Here is an 18942-nt window from a genome sequence, read left to right on the forward strand (position 1 = left end):
CCAGAAACCACTATTTAAAAAAAAAATTGGTTATTTATATAGTGAATGAACAAAACACAACTTTCAGAAAACAAATCTTAAGTTTACTTCTCACACTTGAATTGCTTCAACTCTTCTGCACTGCCTACACAGCCTGCTGAACCTCAGGCTCATCCCTGCCCCCATGTAGCTGAGCCATGCCTTGTGCTTTCTTAATTGTGTTGCTCAACTGCATAGAATTTGTTGCCCCTCTCAACCTGCTCTTTGCACACGTATATAACGTGCACATATATTCAGGCCCAGACTACTTAGGAAGGTAGGGAAATCCAAAGCACAGCAGAAAGTAAATGCTCAAACTTGAGCAAGCTGAAATGCATATCCAAAGCAGTTGTTCATTTTACAGTGATAAAGCTTGATGTGGTTGCATTGTGCACTAAGGAGAAGCTGATAAGTTCATAGCAGCTATTTCTGCTGTTCATTTCAGTAAAAGTCTAAAAAGATGAAGGTATTTCTTTCCTATTCTGCTTATCAGTGAGCAATACCACAGAGCATCCATTGTATAAAAATAAAATCTTTGCAAGTGGTATTTGAAATTTTTGCATTTGAAGCATCACTCTTGTGTATTCTGATTCGATGAATATGTCACATCTTAATTTTCTGATTTTGTACAACTTAAAAACAATGTTTCTCTCAAATACAGTCATTGATAGGAAATCAGATCAGGGAGAACAAAAACTCTCTGAACAGCCCATATATCCTTAGCACTAATAAACAGGTAAACCCCTAATTTTCGCATGGTCAAGTGGTTTCTTTATAAATTCTTTGCAGTGCTATCTGGTTTAGAATGGGACCACACTAAATGTTACAAAATGTGCTGCATACTGCACATGAGCAATGCCACACGAGATAAACTAGTAACTGAAAAAGGTGTTAATTTTTATTCCAGAGGATAGGTAATAACAGAAGTAAAACTTACACATAAGCAAGTCATATATGTTGAACTGAATGAGTAAAAGGAAAAGATACAACTATGCATAAGTTTTGTAACTCCCTGATTGAATGCAGATACTATACTCAGTTAAGTCCATCAGCCAAAGCCACGTTTACCCTTTTAAATCTTGAAATGTATTTCCAGCAATATTATGAAATTGGTTTCTGTTGCCAAAGAAAAAAGCAGCCTCCCTTGGCTAGGTCACACAATACCCAATCTTACTTGGATTTGCAACCTTCGGACGCAGGCCACTCGAGCTGCAATTTGTGTTTTTGCACTGTATCTACAAGGTAAAATGTAACTAACACTATTTTGTTTACTTTTAACTGGGAAATAGAGATGAAAAATTGGGTGCTATCCATGTTTGTGGGTGGCTTCTATGCAGGTATTTGATCAAATGTATATGTAATATATCTAAAATCTATAGCACCATAGGGGCAATATAGTTAATCGGGTTAGCCTACTTTTTGAATCAATTTTAGTTACTTTGGGGTCATAATAGTGGATCAAAGCCTAACAATAACCAGCTCCATCTTCGAAATGGGTTAAAATTGAGTGTTTACATGAATGTAATTTCATATTTTCAGGAACACCTGATGCTTTTGCTCAGCTGCTTACCTGCCCATATTGCGATAGAGGCTACAAGCGCTTGACTTCACTAAAAGAGCACATTAAATATCGCCATGAAAAGAATGAAGACAACTTCAGTTGCTCCCTTTGCAGCTACACTTTTGCCTACAGGACACAACTGGATCGTCACATGGCTTCACATAAGTCAGGTCGAGATCAGGTAAAAGGAAGAAATCAATTTAATATTCCTGTACCTGTCATATAGCAAGTGTGTTAATTGTTATTTATCTGTACTAGTCCTGTTCAGTGAGCCCCGTTGATTGATAAAGCCACTAAAGCTTTAGTCTAGAAGTCACTTTTACTTCCATAATTGGTGGCGATTAATTTTGCAATGGGGTGTTTTATTTTCCCATCTGCTGCTAAAACCCTCATCTATGATTTTGTTACCGCTAGACTCAACTATTCACATGCTCTCATGGCTGATTTCCCATCTTTCACCCTCTGTAAACTTCAGCTCATCCAAGACTCTGCTACCCATATCCTGACTTGCACCAATTCCCATTCTCCCGTCACCTCTGTGCTCATTGACCCACATTAGCTTCCAGTCCAGCAACGCCTTGAGTTTAAAATTCTCATGCTTGTGTCTTTGTAACAACTTCCAGTTCTGGCCTTTCTGCATTCCTGATTTCCTTTGCCCCACCATTGCTAGCCATACCTTTTGCTGTCTAGGCTGTGGGCTGTGGCATTGCCTCCCGAAACCTCTCTGCTTCTGTACCTCTATTTGCTCCTTAAAACATAACCTCTTTGACCAAACTTTCGGACACCTGTCTTAATATCTCCTTATGTGGTTCCGTGTGAAATGTTGTCTGATTATTGCTTCTGTGGAGTGCTTTGCAATGTTTTACTTCATTACTTCATCGGGTGGTGCAGTGGTTAGCACCGCAGCCTCACCGCTCCAGCGACCCGGGTTCAATTCTGGGGACTGCCTGTGTGGAGTTTGCAAGTTCTCCCTGTGACCGCGTGGGTTTTCTCCGGGTGCTCCGGTTTCCTCCCACAGCCGAAGACTTGCAGGTTGATAGGTAAATTGGCCATTATAAATTTTCCCTAGTATAGGTAGGTGGTAGGGAAATATAGGGAAGGTGGGGATGTGGTAGGAGTATGGGATTAGTGTAGGATTAGTATAAATGGGTTGTTGATGGTCGGCACAGACTCGGTGGGCCGAAGGGCCTGTTTCAGTGCTATATCTCTAAATAAAATAAATGTGCCATATAAATTTTAGATGATGTTGATTTAGTAGTGAGCTTATTTATTTTTCCAACATGGCTGGTTTACAAACTTCTAGCAATCCAGCCAAAAGTCTAATGGATAATTAATGCATTGGGTAGTTAAATAGTGCACTTAGATACTAATGACATTCACCAGATCCAGTCTCCAGGACTGTCCGCAATATCTCCAGGACTGCATAAAGCGGTCCCTCCACTATTCTATTACATGCGCCCAGCAGTGTATTTTAGGAAATATGACTAACAGCCTGTTGTGACTGAACAACAATAATTGTAATAAAAGTGTGTATATCTATTATATGTGTGTGTGTACCTCTGTAAACTTTGCTAACAGAACTTCCACAGGAAAATGAACCAGAACAGCAAATTGTAGGTTGCTTTATAGTGGTGTGCTGTGGAATACAAGATTGTATATGGAAGAGTCTAATACCTAATGACAACTTAATCTTAATTGAGCTATCAAGGTCTTCTGAGGTAAATTAGTTTTGCAAGTCACAGCTTTCATTGAGCATTCTCTTTGCATAATATTGACTGTTGCCTTTGTATAGCTCGTACAGAGGCGAAGGTTTCATCTCCTTCATTTTACAGCTTTATTAAAATTCCTAATTGGGTAAAGGAAACGCCAAGTATAGAAAAAACTGCTTTTGGTATAAAGATTCCTTCTCCTCGCCATTGACTTCAAGTAGGGTTAATAAATACTTAAAGTGCTAATTTGTAAAAGATGCCTTCCAGTTAAAAATGCCCCTTTCCTTCCCTCTGGAGATCTGCAGTTTGGGTGTACCAACTCTGAGGGAACTGTTCAGTTGACAACAATCACACAAACGTCTTTGAACAACTGTATAGAGAATCCAACACATCGGTGTTAGCGTCGGAAAGGATTCTGATCTGTTGGATTTCCTACAAAGCTGCTTATTGATGATCATACCTGATGCCAGCTGAGCAGCTCCCTGCAGACTGGAGAGATGGAAAATGGCAGGTCCCCATGGGAAAGAGAAAAGATAAAAATAAGTTGCGAATTTTGCGTGGAACATCTCACAGCACTTGACAAGAGGGGAGAGGAGGCTCCCACAAAGGAGACGGGAACGGATTCCGGTGGTAGGTAAAAGTCAGCCAGCTTTTAAGGGAGTTTTTGAAGGAATGGGTAAAAGTAGTAAGCTGAAGTATTTTTGGGAGAGAGCTGCAAAGAGGAAGTTCATAGCTGTTGAAAGGTTGGCTTCCAGTGATGGGAGTGAAGTAGGAACAGTAATTTAGAGTCCAAGGAGTGAAGAGAATAGATTGCGATCTATGGTTAAAAAAAATTGCTACGATAAGATGAAGTGAGAGCGTGGAGGGATTTGAAAAGGAGGAAAAGCACCTTGAAATCTATATACTGAGGGGCAGGAAATGGTGATAGACCAAGATGGGGGACAATGATTTGTTGTGGGACTTTGTGCAACACAGGGCACAAGCAGCAGAATTACAGATGTTTGATGAGGGGATGGGGAGGGTGGGGAGATTGTTGGAGAATATTTGAAAAATCCATGAATAATAAAGGCATGGATTAGAGTTTCAGTTGCAGAGGGAGATGGGCAGGAGTGAAAGCGAGCAATGTTAGAGGTTGTTAATTGTAACCTTGATGACGGAGCTATTTTTGGTAACCTGAATGTATATTGCAAGTATCTTCCCATAAGCATGCCTGCATACAGACACTGAGGGTCGAATTTTTTTTTCCTGAAAACAGCTCAACTTTGAATAGTACTGAGAAAGGGGAAGTAGGATGGAACGATCTTCTATCAAATCTGCCCTAAAAATGCCCCAACATATTTTCCTGCCTCCCTATTGAATTGATGGCGCAGCTGCACTCCCCCCATGTAAAAGAAGGCAGGTTAGCATGACCTTTACTACACAGTATTTTACTTGGTTGTTGCCATTTTCCTGCCACCAAGAAATGCCACTACTATAAAGATGGCAGCGTTTGGAAAGTATTTTCCAGCAGTGGAAAAGTACAGTGGGGACCATCGTTGAAGCTTTGATGTGAATCTGCAGGCCTATTAATGGCTGCAATTAACTGAATAATGGAGCCTACTGATATTTATGGTATTAAAGTTACGTGAAAGATTCTAGTGCATAATTAAACATTCCAGCAAATTTTTGGGAAGTAATGGACTTCCCTTTAGGAATTTCTTTGTCCTTTGTTTTGAGGAAGAGGACAATGAAGAAACGGAGGAGGTTTTCATTTTCAAGTTAGAGTACATGTGCAATAGTAATCACCTAATTTTATCTCTGAATACATACTATCCTGGAAACTTTTTTTTTAGTCCTATAGCTATCCATGAAACCTGGATTTCTCCACCAAAGCAATATGGGTGGTTGCTTGGAGACCAATGTTCTCTGGACTCCAGCCTTCACAGCATTTACTGGAGGTAATCCGTTTGCATAAGTACTATGGCCCTGCTTTCCTGATTTTTTTTTTTTAAAAGCTCTTGGATGGTTTTCAATTGGTGTGTAGCAATGTGAGTTAAAAACTCTCACTGCTCCAGAAATGATTCCTGAGCCTGATTTAAATCTTGCTGCCGACTTCATACCCATTTCAACAAGAAAGAGGTGCAAAATTGCATGGTGCCCACTGAAAATAAGTAGGTGGTGGAATCAGGCTGTTTGCCAGGGTTCTCTCAAATGGAAAGTGGAGTGGAGGTTGATAGAAGTTTCACAATTGGGAAGGGGGTTAATCTCAGGCAGGGAGGCCTAAGCTTTCATGCTTCTCTGGGCTCCAGGAGGAAAGTTCATTTAAAAAAAAATAAAAAATTTTGTTTTTTTAATCCCTTCTGGCCTCAATCCTCCTTCCCACTGTGTTCACCTGATAAGAAATTAATTGTGGTTTCCCACTCGGGCCACTGAGTCAAAATTGCAGTCAGTTCCCGAAGCTGTAATGGAGATCTGTGACGCATGTGTTAAAAGACCCTGTCAGCTTTGGATGGGTGCATTTGGCATCTGCAGAGTTGAGCAGATTAAAATCAGGAGCCATCAGCTCCCAGTATTTTTTAAAAATCCTTTAATGGGATGTGAATGTCGGTGCAAGGCCTGCATTTATTGTCCATCCCTAACTGCCCTTGAGAAGGTGAAGGTGAGCCACATTCTAGAACTGCTGTGGTCCATGTGGTGAAGGTATTCCTACAGCATCGGTAGGTAGGGAGTTCCAGGATTTTGACCCAGCGATGATGAAAAAAGGTGATATATTTCCAAGCCAAGATGGTGTGTGACTTGAAGGGAAGTAGGTAGGTGATTGTATTTACATGCACCTGCTGCCTTTGTCCTTCCAGGTCATACAGGTCGTCGTTTGGGTAATGCTGTCAAAGGAGCCTTGGCGAGTTGCTGCATTGCATCTTGTACGTGGTAGACACTGCTGCCACAGTACACCATTGGTGGATAGAGTGAATGTTTAAGGTAGTGCGCAGGGTACCAGTCAAATGGTTGCTTTGTCCTGGATGGTGTTCAGCTTCTTGAGTGTTGTTGGAGCCACACTCATCCAGAGAAGTGGAGAGTATACCAGCACACTCCTAACTTGTGCCTTGTGGACGGTAGAAAGGCTTTGGGGTGTCAGAAGGTGAGCTACTTGCCACAGAATTCCTAGCCTCTGACCTGCTCTTGTAGCCACAGTATTTATGTGGCTGGACCAGTTAAGTTTCTGGTCAATGGTGACCCCCAGGATGTTGACAGTTCGGGATCAGGGATGGTAATGCTGTTGAATGTCAAGGGAGATGGTAATATTCTCTTGTTTGAGATGACCATTGCCTGGCACTTGCGTGGCTCAAATGTTACCTGCCACTTATCAGCTCAAGCCTGAACTTTGTCCAGGTCTTACTGCATGCATCCATGAACTGCTTAATTTTCTCAGCAGATGCGAATGGAATGGAACACTGTGCAATTATCAGTGAACATCCCCACTTCTGACTTGATGATGGAGGGAAGGTCAGTGATGAAGCAGCTGAATGTGTTTGGGTACAGGACACTGTCCTGAAGAATACCCACAGGGATATCCCAGGGCTAAGATGATTGGCTTCCCAACAGCCACAATATCTTGTGCTATGTATGAATCCAGCCAGTGGGGAGATTTTCCCCAATTCCCATTGACTTCAATTTTACTAGAGTTCTGTAATGCTACAGTCGGTCAAATGCTGCCTTGCTGTCAAGGCAGTCACTCTCTCCTCAATAAAAGCAAAATACTGTGGATACTGGAAATCTGAAATAAAAATGAGAAATGCTGGGAATCCTCAGCAGGTCTGGCAACATCTGTGGAGAGAGAAGCGGAGTTAACGTTTCAGGTCAGTGACCTTTCACTCTCCCCTCAACTCTGGAATTGAACTGTTTTGTCCATGCGTGGACCAAGGATGTAATGAAGTCTGTAGTCAAGTGGTCCCAATGGAATCCAAACTGAGCATTGGCGAGCACGTTATAGGTGAGTATGTGCTTCTTGATAGCACTGTCGATGACACCTTCCATCACCATTACCTGGGACGGTAATTAGCCGGATTGGATTTGTCCTGATTTTTGTGGACAGGGGCCAGACTTTTATGGCACGCCAACGAGCGGGATGGTGGCGTGGGGGTGGTGTAAATGGAGTGGGAGGCTCCAGGAGGCTTTCTCGACCTGCTCCCACCTCCGCTGCCTTTTACGTCAGGCGGGCGGGGGTGAAAAAAAAGCCGATGGAGGGCTACCACCACCACCAACAAACATCCACCCTTTCCTCGCTGGGGCCCAACCAATTACCCCCGGCGAGGCAACCAAAACTTAGCTTTCCTCCCAGCTCCACGTCATCTTCTAACTTAGGCTGGGCAGCAGTCCTAGCAGTGGCCACTGCTCCCAGTGGCGCTGCTGGGTTTAAGAGCTGCTGGCCTGATTTGGCCAGCAGCTCAACTAGGCAGGACTTCCTCCTTCAAGCGGGTGGAAGTCACGCCTTGGAATAATTAAAGCTGGGGACCCGTAAAATATGGAACGGATCCCCAGGCGAAGCGAAAGAGGGTTCACCACTGACTTTTACATCGGAGGCAGGCTCCCGTCAGCGCCCTGTAAAATTCCGGCCAGTGTATGCCTGGGCAATTTTCCACTTTGTCAGGTAGATGCCAGTGTTGTAGTTGTACTGGAACGGCGTGGCTAGAAGAGCAGCTAGTTCTGAAGTACAAGTCTTCAGCACTATATCAAGGATGTTGTTGGGTCCATAGCCTTTGCTTTATCGAGTGCGCATCTGCGATGGTGGGGACCTCAAGATTAGGCGAGATGGATCATCTACTCGACACTTCTGGCTGAAGATGGTTGCAAATGCTTCAGCCTTGTCTTTTACATGGACATGCTGGGCTCCGCCATCATTGAGGATTGGGACGTTCATGGAGCCTTCTCTTCCCGCTATTAAGTTTAATTGTCCACCACCATTCACGACTGGATGTGGAAGGACTGCAGAGCTTTGACCTGGTCTATTGTTTGCATGATTGCCTAGCTCTGGCAATAGCATGCTGCTTCTGCTGTTTAGTATACATGTAGTCCTGTCTTGTACCTTCACCAGGTTAGCACCTTATTTTTAGGTACTCCTGGTGCTTCTCCTGGCCTGCTTTCCTACACTCCTCATTGAACCAGAATTAGTTCTCTGGCTTGAATGTAATGGTAGAGTGAGGGATATGCCTGGCCATGGAATTTAATCCTGGGAAGTGTGAGGTGATGCATCTTGGGAGGACTACAAGGCAAGGGAATATACAATGGATGGTAGGACCCTAGGAAGTACAGAGGGTGAGAGGGACCTTGGTATACTTGTCCGTAGATCAATGAAGGCGGCAGCACAGGTGGATAAGGTGGTTAGGAAGGCATATGGGATACTTGCCTTTATTAGCCAAGGCATAGAATATAAGAGCAGGGAGGTTATGATGGAGCTGTAAAAAATTCTAGTTAGGCCACAGCTGGAGTACTGTGTACAGTTCTGGTCACCACACTATAGGAAGGATGTGATGCACTGGAGAGGGTGCAGAGGTGATTCACCAGGATGTAGCCTGGGCTGGAGCATTTCAGCTATGAAGAGAGACTGGATAGGCTAGGTTTGTTTTCCTTAGAGCAGAGAAGGCTGAGGGGGGATCTGATTGAGGTATACAAAATTATGAGGGGCATTGATAGGATAGATAGGAAGAAACGTTTTCCCTTAGCGGAGGGATCAATAACCAGGGGGCATAGGTTTAAAGTAAGGGGCAGGAGGTTTAGAGGGGAATTTGAGGAAACATTTTTTCACCCAGAGGGTGGTTGGAATCTGGAACACACTACCTGAAGGGGTGGTAGAGGCAGGAACCCTCACAACATTGAACAAGTATTTAGATGAGCACTTGAAATGCTTTAGCATACAAGGCTCCAGGCCAAGTGCTGGAAAATGGGATTAGAATAGATAGGTGCTTGATGGCCGGCACAGACAGGATGGGCTGAAGGGCCTGTTTCTGTGTTGTCCAACTCTGAGATTACAGATTGTTTGGAATACAGTTCTGCTGCTGCTGATGGCCCACAGCGTCTCATGGATGCCCAGTTTTAAGCTGTTCTGAATTTATCCTGTTCGGCATGGTGGTAGTGCCACACAACACTAATTTGAAAATTAATTTAAGATTTATTCTTGGGATGTGGGTGTCACTGATAAGCCTAGCATTTACTGTCCTTTCCTAGTTGGCCTTGAGCAGTTGGTGATTGTTGGGCTACCTTCCTGAACTGCTACAATCTATGTGCTGAAGGTGCTCCCCATAATTGTGTTAGATGGGGAATTCCAGGATTTTGACCTAATGACCATGAAGAAATGGCAATAAATGTTCAAGTCGTGTTTGCTGTGACTTGGAGTGGAACCTGGAGTTGTTGGTGTTTCTATGCACCTGATTCTCTTGTTCACTTCGGTGGTGAAGGCTACAGGTTTGGGAGGTACAGCCGAAGAAACCTTGGTTAGTTGATGCAGTGCATCATGTAGATAGTATGTACTACAGACACAATATGCTGATGGTGAAAGGAGTGCATGCTTAAGCCAGTGGATGGGGTACTGATGAAGAGGAATGCTTTGACCTGAATGGTGTCGAGCTTCTTAAATGTTGTTGGAGCTGCTCCATCCAGGCAAGTGAAGAGTATTCCATCACTTTCCTGATTTGTGCCTTGTCTGTGGTAGAAAGAATTTTGGGAGTCAGGAGGTGAGCAACTCATCAAAGAATATCCAATCTCTGAATTTATGTATCGGGTCCAGTTCATTTACTAGTCAGTGGTGAGTCTCCTTCAGTATGTTCATGGCAGGGAACTAGACAATGGTAATGCCATTGAATGTCAAGGGGAGGTGGTCATGCTCTCTACTTAGAGGTGGTCATTGTCTTATAGTTGTGTGGTGCTAATGTTGCTTCCCACTTATCTGCCCAAGCCTGGATGTTGTCTGGGCCTTGCTGCATACAGGAATTGACTGCTTCAGTAACTGAAGAATTGCGAAAAGGGCTGAGAACTGTGCAATCTGGTAGCTGTGCAACCTTTTTGGTAAATGTAAAATAGCCTACCAAAGAAGCTTTATTTTTACCTTTTTTTTTTCCATGTAAGCGTCATGTTGTCACACAAGCGGGAGGGAACCGGAAATTCAAGTGCACTGAATGTGGAAAAGCATTTAAATACAAGCATCATCTAAAAGAGCACTTACGCATCCACAGTGGTAAGTACAGCCTGACCGGTGACCTTTGCCCGTTCTGATGAAAGGTCACTGACCTGAAACGTTAACTTTGTTTCTCCCTCCATAGATGCTGCCATACCTGCCAAGTATTTCCAACATTTTCTGTTTTAATTTTAGGCCATCTTGAATGTAGGGTTTCATTTTGTATTGATATATTGGAGTATTTCTTTGATCTACTTCTGTAATCAGAGATTTCTGCACCCAGCTTTTTGTCATTCCCGATTTGAACTTTAGCTGCGTTGACCAAAATTAGGCCAATAGAAGTTGCTTATATTTATAACTAAGTGGAAGAAGTAAATAACATTCATTTTCCTCACACCTCTATAATGTGGCTGGGACAGCTTACTGTGTTGAAGATTCTATATAAATTCAAGTTATTGCAACTTACTGCATTTTAGCAGATTTCTGTATATTTATTACCTTGAAGATAAGTTTATCAGTCAGTTTGAAGGTATCACTGGGTCAGGGACATCCATGAATGCATACCGAAAGTTATTGTGTTTTTCTTTACTCTCACCCCCGTTGCTGTTCTTCGATAGGAAAATACTGATTTTTTTTCTTTTCTATTCCCAGATCAATTAGTGATAAATAGCATCATTTTGACCTTTGATGCAGCATTGGTATTGTGATACACGCAGATTTATAAGTTTTCCAGTACCTGCCTGCACCAAGATTCAAGATATACATAAAAGCAAAATACTGCCGATGCTGGAAATCTGAAATAAAAACAAGACATCCTGGAAATACTCAGCAGGTCTGGCAGCATCTGTGGAGAGAGGAGCAGAGTTGACGTTTCAGGTCAGTTCTGAAGAAGAGTCAGTGACCTGAAATGTTAACTCTGCTTCTCTCTCCACAGATGCTTCCACACCTGCTGAGTATTTCCAGGATGTCTTGTTTTTGTTTCAAGATATACATATACTGAAATGGGGCATGTTGTTTGAAAACAGGACCGTGCTGTTTGACACAGATACACTTGCACTAGATGTCATTCTTTGGAAGTAGTTCTGCTTTCCAAATTTAAAATAAAAAAATCACTTCAGGCCAAAGACTTTTTCCAACACAGGAGAACATAAATTCCTATGGAACTGACTTTGTATTAAGGGCGTCTTTTGAGGTGTCACCATTATTACTTGAAGTGACTGAGCAGAACTCGTTTGGCTTTTGCATGATCTTACTGTTTTTATCCACCTTTTCATCAAACCTGTGGGGCTGGTCGTGTCAGCTGACTTGACCCAACTAATACAAGCATTAATTTAAGACGATTACTTCTGAAATACATAGTCACTAGCCTCAGTGACCATCTTTGGTATGACCCATCCACTTTCTGGCTTCTCTGATTTAATCTGTTTGAGCTGAGTTGTTTAAAGATATTTTAAGTGTTACTGACCAAGGAAGCGAATTGGAATCTGTAGATTTGGTGTGAGAGGAAGGAAAAAGGTGAGAATATTTCTGCCTCTAGTCCCTCGTTTTTTGTTACTGCCAACACAGATTTTTTGATATGTTTAGTGTCCAAACCACCAACCTTTAGTATCCTTACCTGCTATGGCTTAGATTTCAAGTTATTGCTCAATTCTTGTATTTAAAATTGGCCACTTCCTTAGCATTATTTTTCCTTGTATCTTCCTTTCATCCACCACTTACAATCCACCATAACATTTGTTTGAAGGATCTGAAATTACTCAGTTGATTAAGACTCCATGGGCAGACCTTTAAGTTACGGAGGGCATAAAATGGATGATAACTGATCAGCTGCTTGTTTTACACCCCTGCCAATGTTGAAAGTATCAATGTGTGTAACGGTATAGAATGTATGGTACAGAAACAGGCCAATTGGTCCAACTGGTCTGTTAATGCTCCACACAAGTCTCTTTTCACCCTGCTTCATCTTACCATACATGACTATGTCATGAAGACCAAAATGTTCAATATCTCATCTGTGCTGCACTAGCTGATCTTAGCTGGACTAGTATTTGCAGTACTTAAATTGCCGACAGTGTACATGAGCTAGCAATAAAAAAAAAAATCAAGCAGGATATCTGTCACAGATTGCTAATTAATAGTCCCTGCTAGAAAACAACAGTTTGTGGACATCAGGTGAGGATAGAAATCGAGCTTTCCTGTGGTGTCTGCAGTCAAATAGCCTGCCAACATTGGTCAAGTATTGGAAAGCTGCCAATTCTTGTGGAACTGTACCCCAGCATCTAAAGGAGCAGAGGGATATGCAGGGGGGAAAAAAGAAAAAATTGTTTAAGGATTTGAATGTTTTCTCAGCTGTGGCTAGAACTCATGCCATTTTTTTTCCTCAAGAAAAAGTTATGGAAATCTGAACAGGAGAGACCACAAAATTGTATGCAGCAGGAGAGCTGAAACTTTTGGAAAGATAATGCTGGAGCCCATATTTACTCAATTTCACATTTATTGTACAGAGTAAAAGGATTATAAATGTGTAGTTCCTCACTCAAACCCTCCACCAGTCTCAGGAAGTGTCTGATTATAATTGTTCAAGTAAGACTCCAATTAACACCCTCCACCTGCATATAATCATACAATTGATGCACGATTAACAGATTCCCTTCTTTCTTTTAGAATACAACATGGATTAACATGCTCAAACAACATTTGAAAATAACTTTCATATTATGTACAAATTATTAACATGCTCAAAGAACATTTCAAAATAAATCCCATATTGGGTACTAAGTATTACCCCTAGCATTAAAGCTAGCACCCCTAACAATTTTTGTTGCACAAAAGGAAATGCTGGTACAGTTGATAGCTGATGACTTGTCTCTACCCATTTAAGTTTGGAGACTTCTCTCCAGCATTTATTTCAACCCAGTAAAGTCAATATGTAGTCTTTTCTCACTCCCACTTTTTGTAGAGTGTACATTATCCCACAAAGAACCATTATCCACATAACATTCAGTGGGTATCCTACCTTCAGTATGTCCCTTGTTCAGAATTTCACCCAAAATATTTGACACATAGAACCCCATATCCACAAGACCCAGTGTTTCAGCAGCTAAAGTGCTTTTAACGACCCGTTTTAATTTTCTTAGCCTCCCAAGCTAAACGACAACATTTCCCATTTTCACCCATCAGAAATATTTTGAAACCAGCTGCACTCGAATACCCATCAGCATGTGAAGCATCACTAAATATTATTAGTTTCATGTTCTTTGGGTCACCTAAGATGGGAACTTCAGTATGCATTTGTCCACATTTAGTTTTTTTTAATGTTTTATTTGCCCTTAAAACATATTCAACTTTCAGATGTTTCATCATCATGCTTAACTCCAGCACATTAAAATTAGCATCAGGCCTAGTCTGAGAGCACAACCAGTTTAATTCACCAATCAAGCTTCACAATTGCTCAGTCTCTGCTTTAGATATATGACCATCATTCTCTGATGACCTAACATGATTAACCGGGATGGGAGTAACACTCTAAATAGGATTGTTGATTTAAAGTTATTCCAAACTTAATCTGATTAATATCTAAACCAACATATTTAAAGGTCCCACAAGCCTGACTCCCAATCTTAAATTCTGCCCTAATCTTAACGTATTTCTCAAAATCCACAGTACCACCCCATAAGAAATTATCAACGTGTATCATGAAGATGCCAAACAAACATTGCAGGATCTGCTTTTAGTTGAACACAACCAATTTTCAACAAAATAGATTTCACCGAGAAATACCACCACCTGGATGCATCATTAAGGCCATAGATGCATTCATTCATGAAAAGTATCACCTGCAGAAATGCAGCTTTTATGTCAATGGATCTACACTCCCAAGAATATGTGGCCAAAAGAGCTAAAAAGATTTTCAAGATTACCTTTTCAGCTGTAGGAGAGTCCACTGTAACATCGGTATCACCCAGTCGCTCTTCAATACCCCTCGCAACTAACCTCGCTTAAGCCATATAAGTTCCATCAGGAAGGATTTTTTTCAGTACAAATCCATCTATGCAACAAGGCTGGCTGTCCCTTATCTGGTACCAGAATAAACGCCCAACTCTCTAATTCCTTATGTTTGACTTTTCTTAGTTTATCCTGAGGTTTATTGGCAGCCACTACAACTTCACGGTCACGAGGACTTCTGCTTCTAGTTCTATTCCGAGACTGCCCTCTGCCTTTTGTTTCATTGTGAAATCTGCTCAAACTACAGCCTCTGTTAGCACTGATGTCTTTCGGGACTACTGCTAGAAGATCTCCCTCGCACATTATCGGAGGCTCTTTCTCCAGTACGTGATTGCTTCCTTACACAAGAGTCACTTCCAGACCCACTATTAGAACTTGCATTGTGCTTTCTTACTCTCCACTCTTTCATCCCATTCTGTCAGTTCATGGACCTTGCTTCTTCACCATCATCTTGAACATTTAACCAATGTTTAAACTTGCCTGTAGATTTTCCTGCACATCCCACAATTGCTGCATCCCTCCATCTATTAGACTCCTCTGGAATATGTTACCCGAGTACCTACCTGGAGCAGGTGTCCTTTGGATGCCACAGTTCTCGAGCATCATGATCCCTCACATTACTATCCAACCCTTAATCTACCTCATGCTGTTCCTCAGGTCCTTCATCACAAAACACATGAGTATTTGAGGTACAAGGTACATTGTTTCCCTCGATCAACTGCTCAGATTCTGAATTTTGTAATCAACCCTGATCAATCACGAGGAAAACCGTTTGATTTCTATGCTTGATAACTACCATCTTACCATCATGACTGATCATCTTACCAGGGCCCTTCCATTCTCTGACTCTCTCTTTTATAAAATAGCAAATCTCCTGAATTAAATTCCACTTCAGATGGCCTTATACCATGCCTCAGAGCTCTCTGAATTTTCTCAGACCTCAGCCTTAATGAAAGCCCGTCTCCCTGCATGTAAAGCATTCAAATGTGCAGAAAGAAAAAATGGAACTAAGCCCTGACTAGATAAACTGCAAATTCACCGTCTTTCCAAAAACAATTGCCTTATCAAGTTTCATTTGTGTCTTTTTCATTGAAGGCTTACTCAACAGTAAAGGTATCTCACTAGAGACGACATCAGTACTAATAGAGGTCACTACTCTCTTCAGTGACTTCAATGTGTTGTCATCACCAAACCTAAAGCTGGTAGTACTTTTATATTCCTTAACCTTGCATCGATCCTCACTACTAAATGAATCCAGATAACACTGTAACCAGTCAGTTGCACATACTGTTGACATGCAAGTACTATCAAATACAGCACAGTTAAATGAATCTACAACTAACCTATTCATCACAGGACTAAAACTCCTTATGACTAGTACAGTTGGTTCAGATTCACCAGTATCTTCCTCTTCTGTCTCCGAATTCTCTGTCGTACGTCATTTCGAGGACTCTGCCCCACTGCTTATTGCATAATACTTTGAGTCACATCTGAAGCACCTATTAACTGTTCCTTGGGCATTCCTGGGATTCATTTGCCTATGATTGCTGTTCCAATTCTGTCTTCCACTGTAATGGACCTGCTAAAGGTGCTTTCATCCTCATGCCTCCTGTCTTTAACTCTGCCATTGTACTTTTGCCTGCTTCCAGTTTCTGAACCATTTAGAAATCTAGTAAACATTGAGTCCTCCATTCATTGTGTCACTGCAGAATACCCTGCCTGTTCTACCAGGACTGCAGGAAATGATTGTTTCCCCAAGAATTTCTTTAAGGCAGCTGACATTTGATCTAATGGAGAGTCTTTGTCCAAGAAGCGAACCCTAGTTAAAACCAGGAGCCTGTCCATATGCTGCAATCTAGCATAATCTTGCAATTTAAATGCTAGCACTGAACCAGGAAGCTCCAAATTGAATTTCCTCAATCTTCTATATTGGCTGTTAAAAGTCCATGATATTTTCCTCCATTGAATAACCATCTGTTTTCTGAAATCTATCCAAGTCTGACCATGCCTCATATGCATTCAATCGGTCATCTTTTTCGCAAATTTCATCCAAGAATTCTAACAGAAGATCCAACCCTTCATCAGTATCTAACTGATGAGCATCCAGTTCACAAAACACTTCACTTCTGATTTTACTTTTGGTAGGAAGTGACAAAGCAAAGGCCATACTTTGTCCTCTCCTTGATAAGGATGTAACCCATGTCCACATATCCACTTCATTCTTCCACTGGTCATATGCTTCAGACTCAGACAGCATCAGAGGCTCGTTATGGAAGATAATGCTGGAGCCTATATTTACTCCGTTTCACATTTATTGTTCAGAGTAAAAGGTTTACAAACATGTAACTCCTCACTCGAACCCTCCACCAGTCTCAGTAAGTGTCTGCTTATAAGTGCTCAAGTAAGACCCCAATTAACACCCTTCACTTGCATATAATCAAACAATTGTTACACAATTAACAGATTAACAAGCATTCTTGCGTATAGATTTATGGGGTAAAATTTATCCAAGTTTATACTAGCCCACATTTAGGAAGGTTGTTTTTGCTGGTGGTAATATAAACTGCTAACCTGTTGAGAGATGCACTATTCAGGATCTTCAAGCATACTTGACTACCCAGAGTATCAGGTCACCATGAACATTTTGGATAGGACAGTCAGGGTTCCAATACAGGGCAAATTTCCTGTTTAGGAAATTGGTTGAGAAGATGCCAGCAAACCTGAAATTTATTTGGAATGACCATGGAAAGCCAATTCTCAGTTAAAGGACTTAAAACGTCAAAACCAAAAATATTTCCTTCAGAGGTCCAAGTAAAGTTTATATCCAGTCTTGCAACTAAAGAGAAAACCAGAGGAGCTTTAGGTCAAACTTTGGCTTATGGGTTTCCCAATTATAATGGATACCAGTCAGTGACCAACCTTTTGATTAAGAAATCTTCCTACTAGGCAGCTTATCTCTAGGAAAGTTCTATCACTCCTACTATGTAATTCTTGGAGCAGCAAATTAATTAAATAGAGTCTGATCCTTGCACTGTCCCATACTCAGGCATTTCTCTTGCAAAAGTTTGGGTTCAGTACTTTCAAGATGACGCTTTAACGCATACGTCCTTTTGACTTGATTTACAGATTTTTTTTCATGGTTCTTTGAATTTTCCACCGTTATGTAGATTTAATAAGTCATTAGGAAAGATCTCTTTAGCATTGAGGTTTGTGAAAGGGGCCTGAAAGATGCAGCATTTTGGCTTTGTTAATACCTCTGAATTAGAAGATTGGTGGGTTGAAGTCCCAGTCCAGGAACTGAGTATCAGTCTCTGTTATGTGCTGTAGTATTGAGGAATTGCTGCATTGTTGAAAGTCCTGACCTTCACATGAGACGCATACCTGTTCTGATAGTCATAGCATCATTGCGGCACAGAAGGAGGTTATTCGGCCCATGCCGGCTCTCTGCAAAGCAATCCAGTCAGTCCCATTCCCCCACTCTACCCTGGTAGCCCTGCAAGTTTATTTCCCTCAAGTTCCCTTCCGATTTTCTTTCAAAATCCTTGATCATCTCCCCTTCTGCCACCCTTATAGGCAGTGTGTTCCTTTAGATGTTTTAGGTGGATGTGAAAAATCCCATGACACTTTGAAGAGGAGTTGAAAGTTCTCTCATAACTCTGGCCAACAGTTTCTCCCATAAACAATACCACTAAAAATAGATTAATGCGGTCATTCATATATTTTCTGTTTGTGTGTGTCAGCCGTGGCTTAGTTGGTAGCACTCTTGCCTCTGAGTGCCAAGGTTGTGGTTTCTTGGTTTGATTGCAGTACTGAGGGAGTGCATTGTTGGAGGTGCTGTCTTTCAGATAAGACATAACTGAGGTCCCATTTACCCCCTCTGGTGGATGTAAAAGATCCCATGGCACGATGGACTCTCATCAAAGCTGAGGTCATCTGATAAGTTAGGAAATTGGGCAACCAGTATTTGTACATCAAGCTCCTAAGAGCAATATGATCAGGACCAGATAATCTGTTTTGGTGATGTTGATTGAGGGATAAATATTGGCCAGGACACTGGATAACTTCCCTGCTCTTTTTTGACATAGTCATAGTTATACAGCACAGAAACAGGCCCTTCGGCCCATCATGTCTGTGCTGGCCATCAAGCACCTATCTATTCTAATCCCATTTTCCAACACTTGGCCCGGAGCCTTGTAGGCTATGGCCTCTCAAGTGCTCATCTAAATACTACTAAAATGTTGAGCGTTCCTGCCTATACCACCCTTCGGGTAGTGTCTTCCAGATTCCAACCACCCTCTGGGTGAAAAAATATTTCCTCAAATTCCCTCTAAACCTCCTGCCCCTTACCTTAAATCTATGCCCCCTGCTTATTGATCCCTCTGCTAAGGGAAAACGTTTCTTTCTATCTATCCTATCAATGCCCCTCATAATTTTGTATACCTCAATCAGATCCCCCCTCAGCCTTCTCTGCTCTAAGGAAAACAACCCTAGCCTATCCAGTC

General features: G+C 41.7%; 1 protein-coding gene across 1 annotated transcript in view; it reads left to right on the forward strand.

Annotated features, from left to right (window-relative positions):
- Positions 1-18942, forward strand: part of zeb1b (zinc finger E-box binding homeobox 1b) — a 214801-nt gene that overhangs the window by 173177 nt on the left and 22682 nt on the right. Inside the window, exons 5-6 of the mRNA XM_068014511.1 lie at positions 1558-1760; positions 10387-10495. Coding sequence (XP_067870612.1) covers positions 1558-1760; positions 10387-10495 — 312 coding nt within the window. The remainder of the gene's footprint in view (positions 1-1557; positions 1761-10386; positions 10496-18942) is intronic.

The sequence above is a fragment of the Heterodontus francisci genome, chromosome 2, assembly GCF_036365525.1.
Source record: "Heterodontus francisci isolate sHetFra1 chromosome 2, sHetFra1.hap1, whole genome shotgun sequence".
Lineage (NCBI taxonomy): Eukaryota > Metazoa > Chordata > Chondrichthyes > Heterodontiformes > Heterodontidae > Heterodontus > Heterodontus francisci.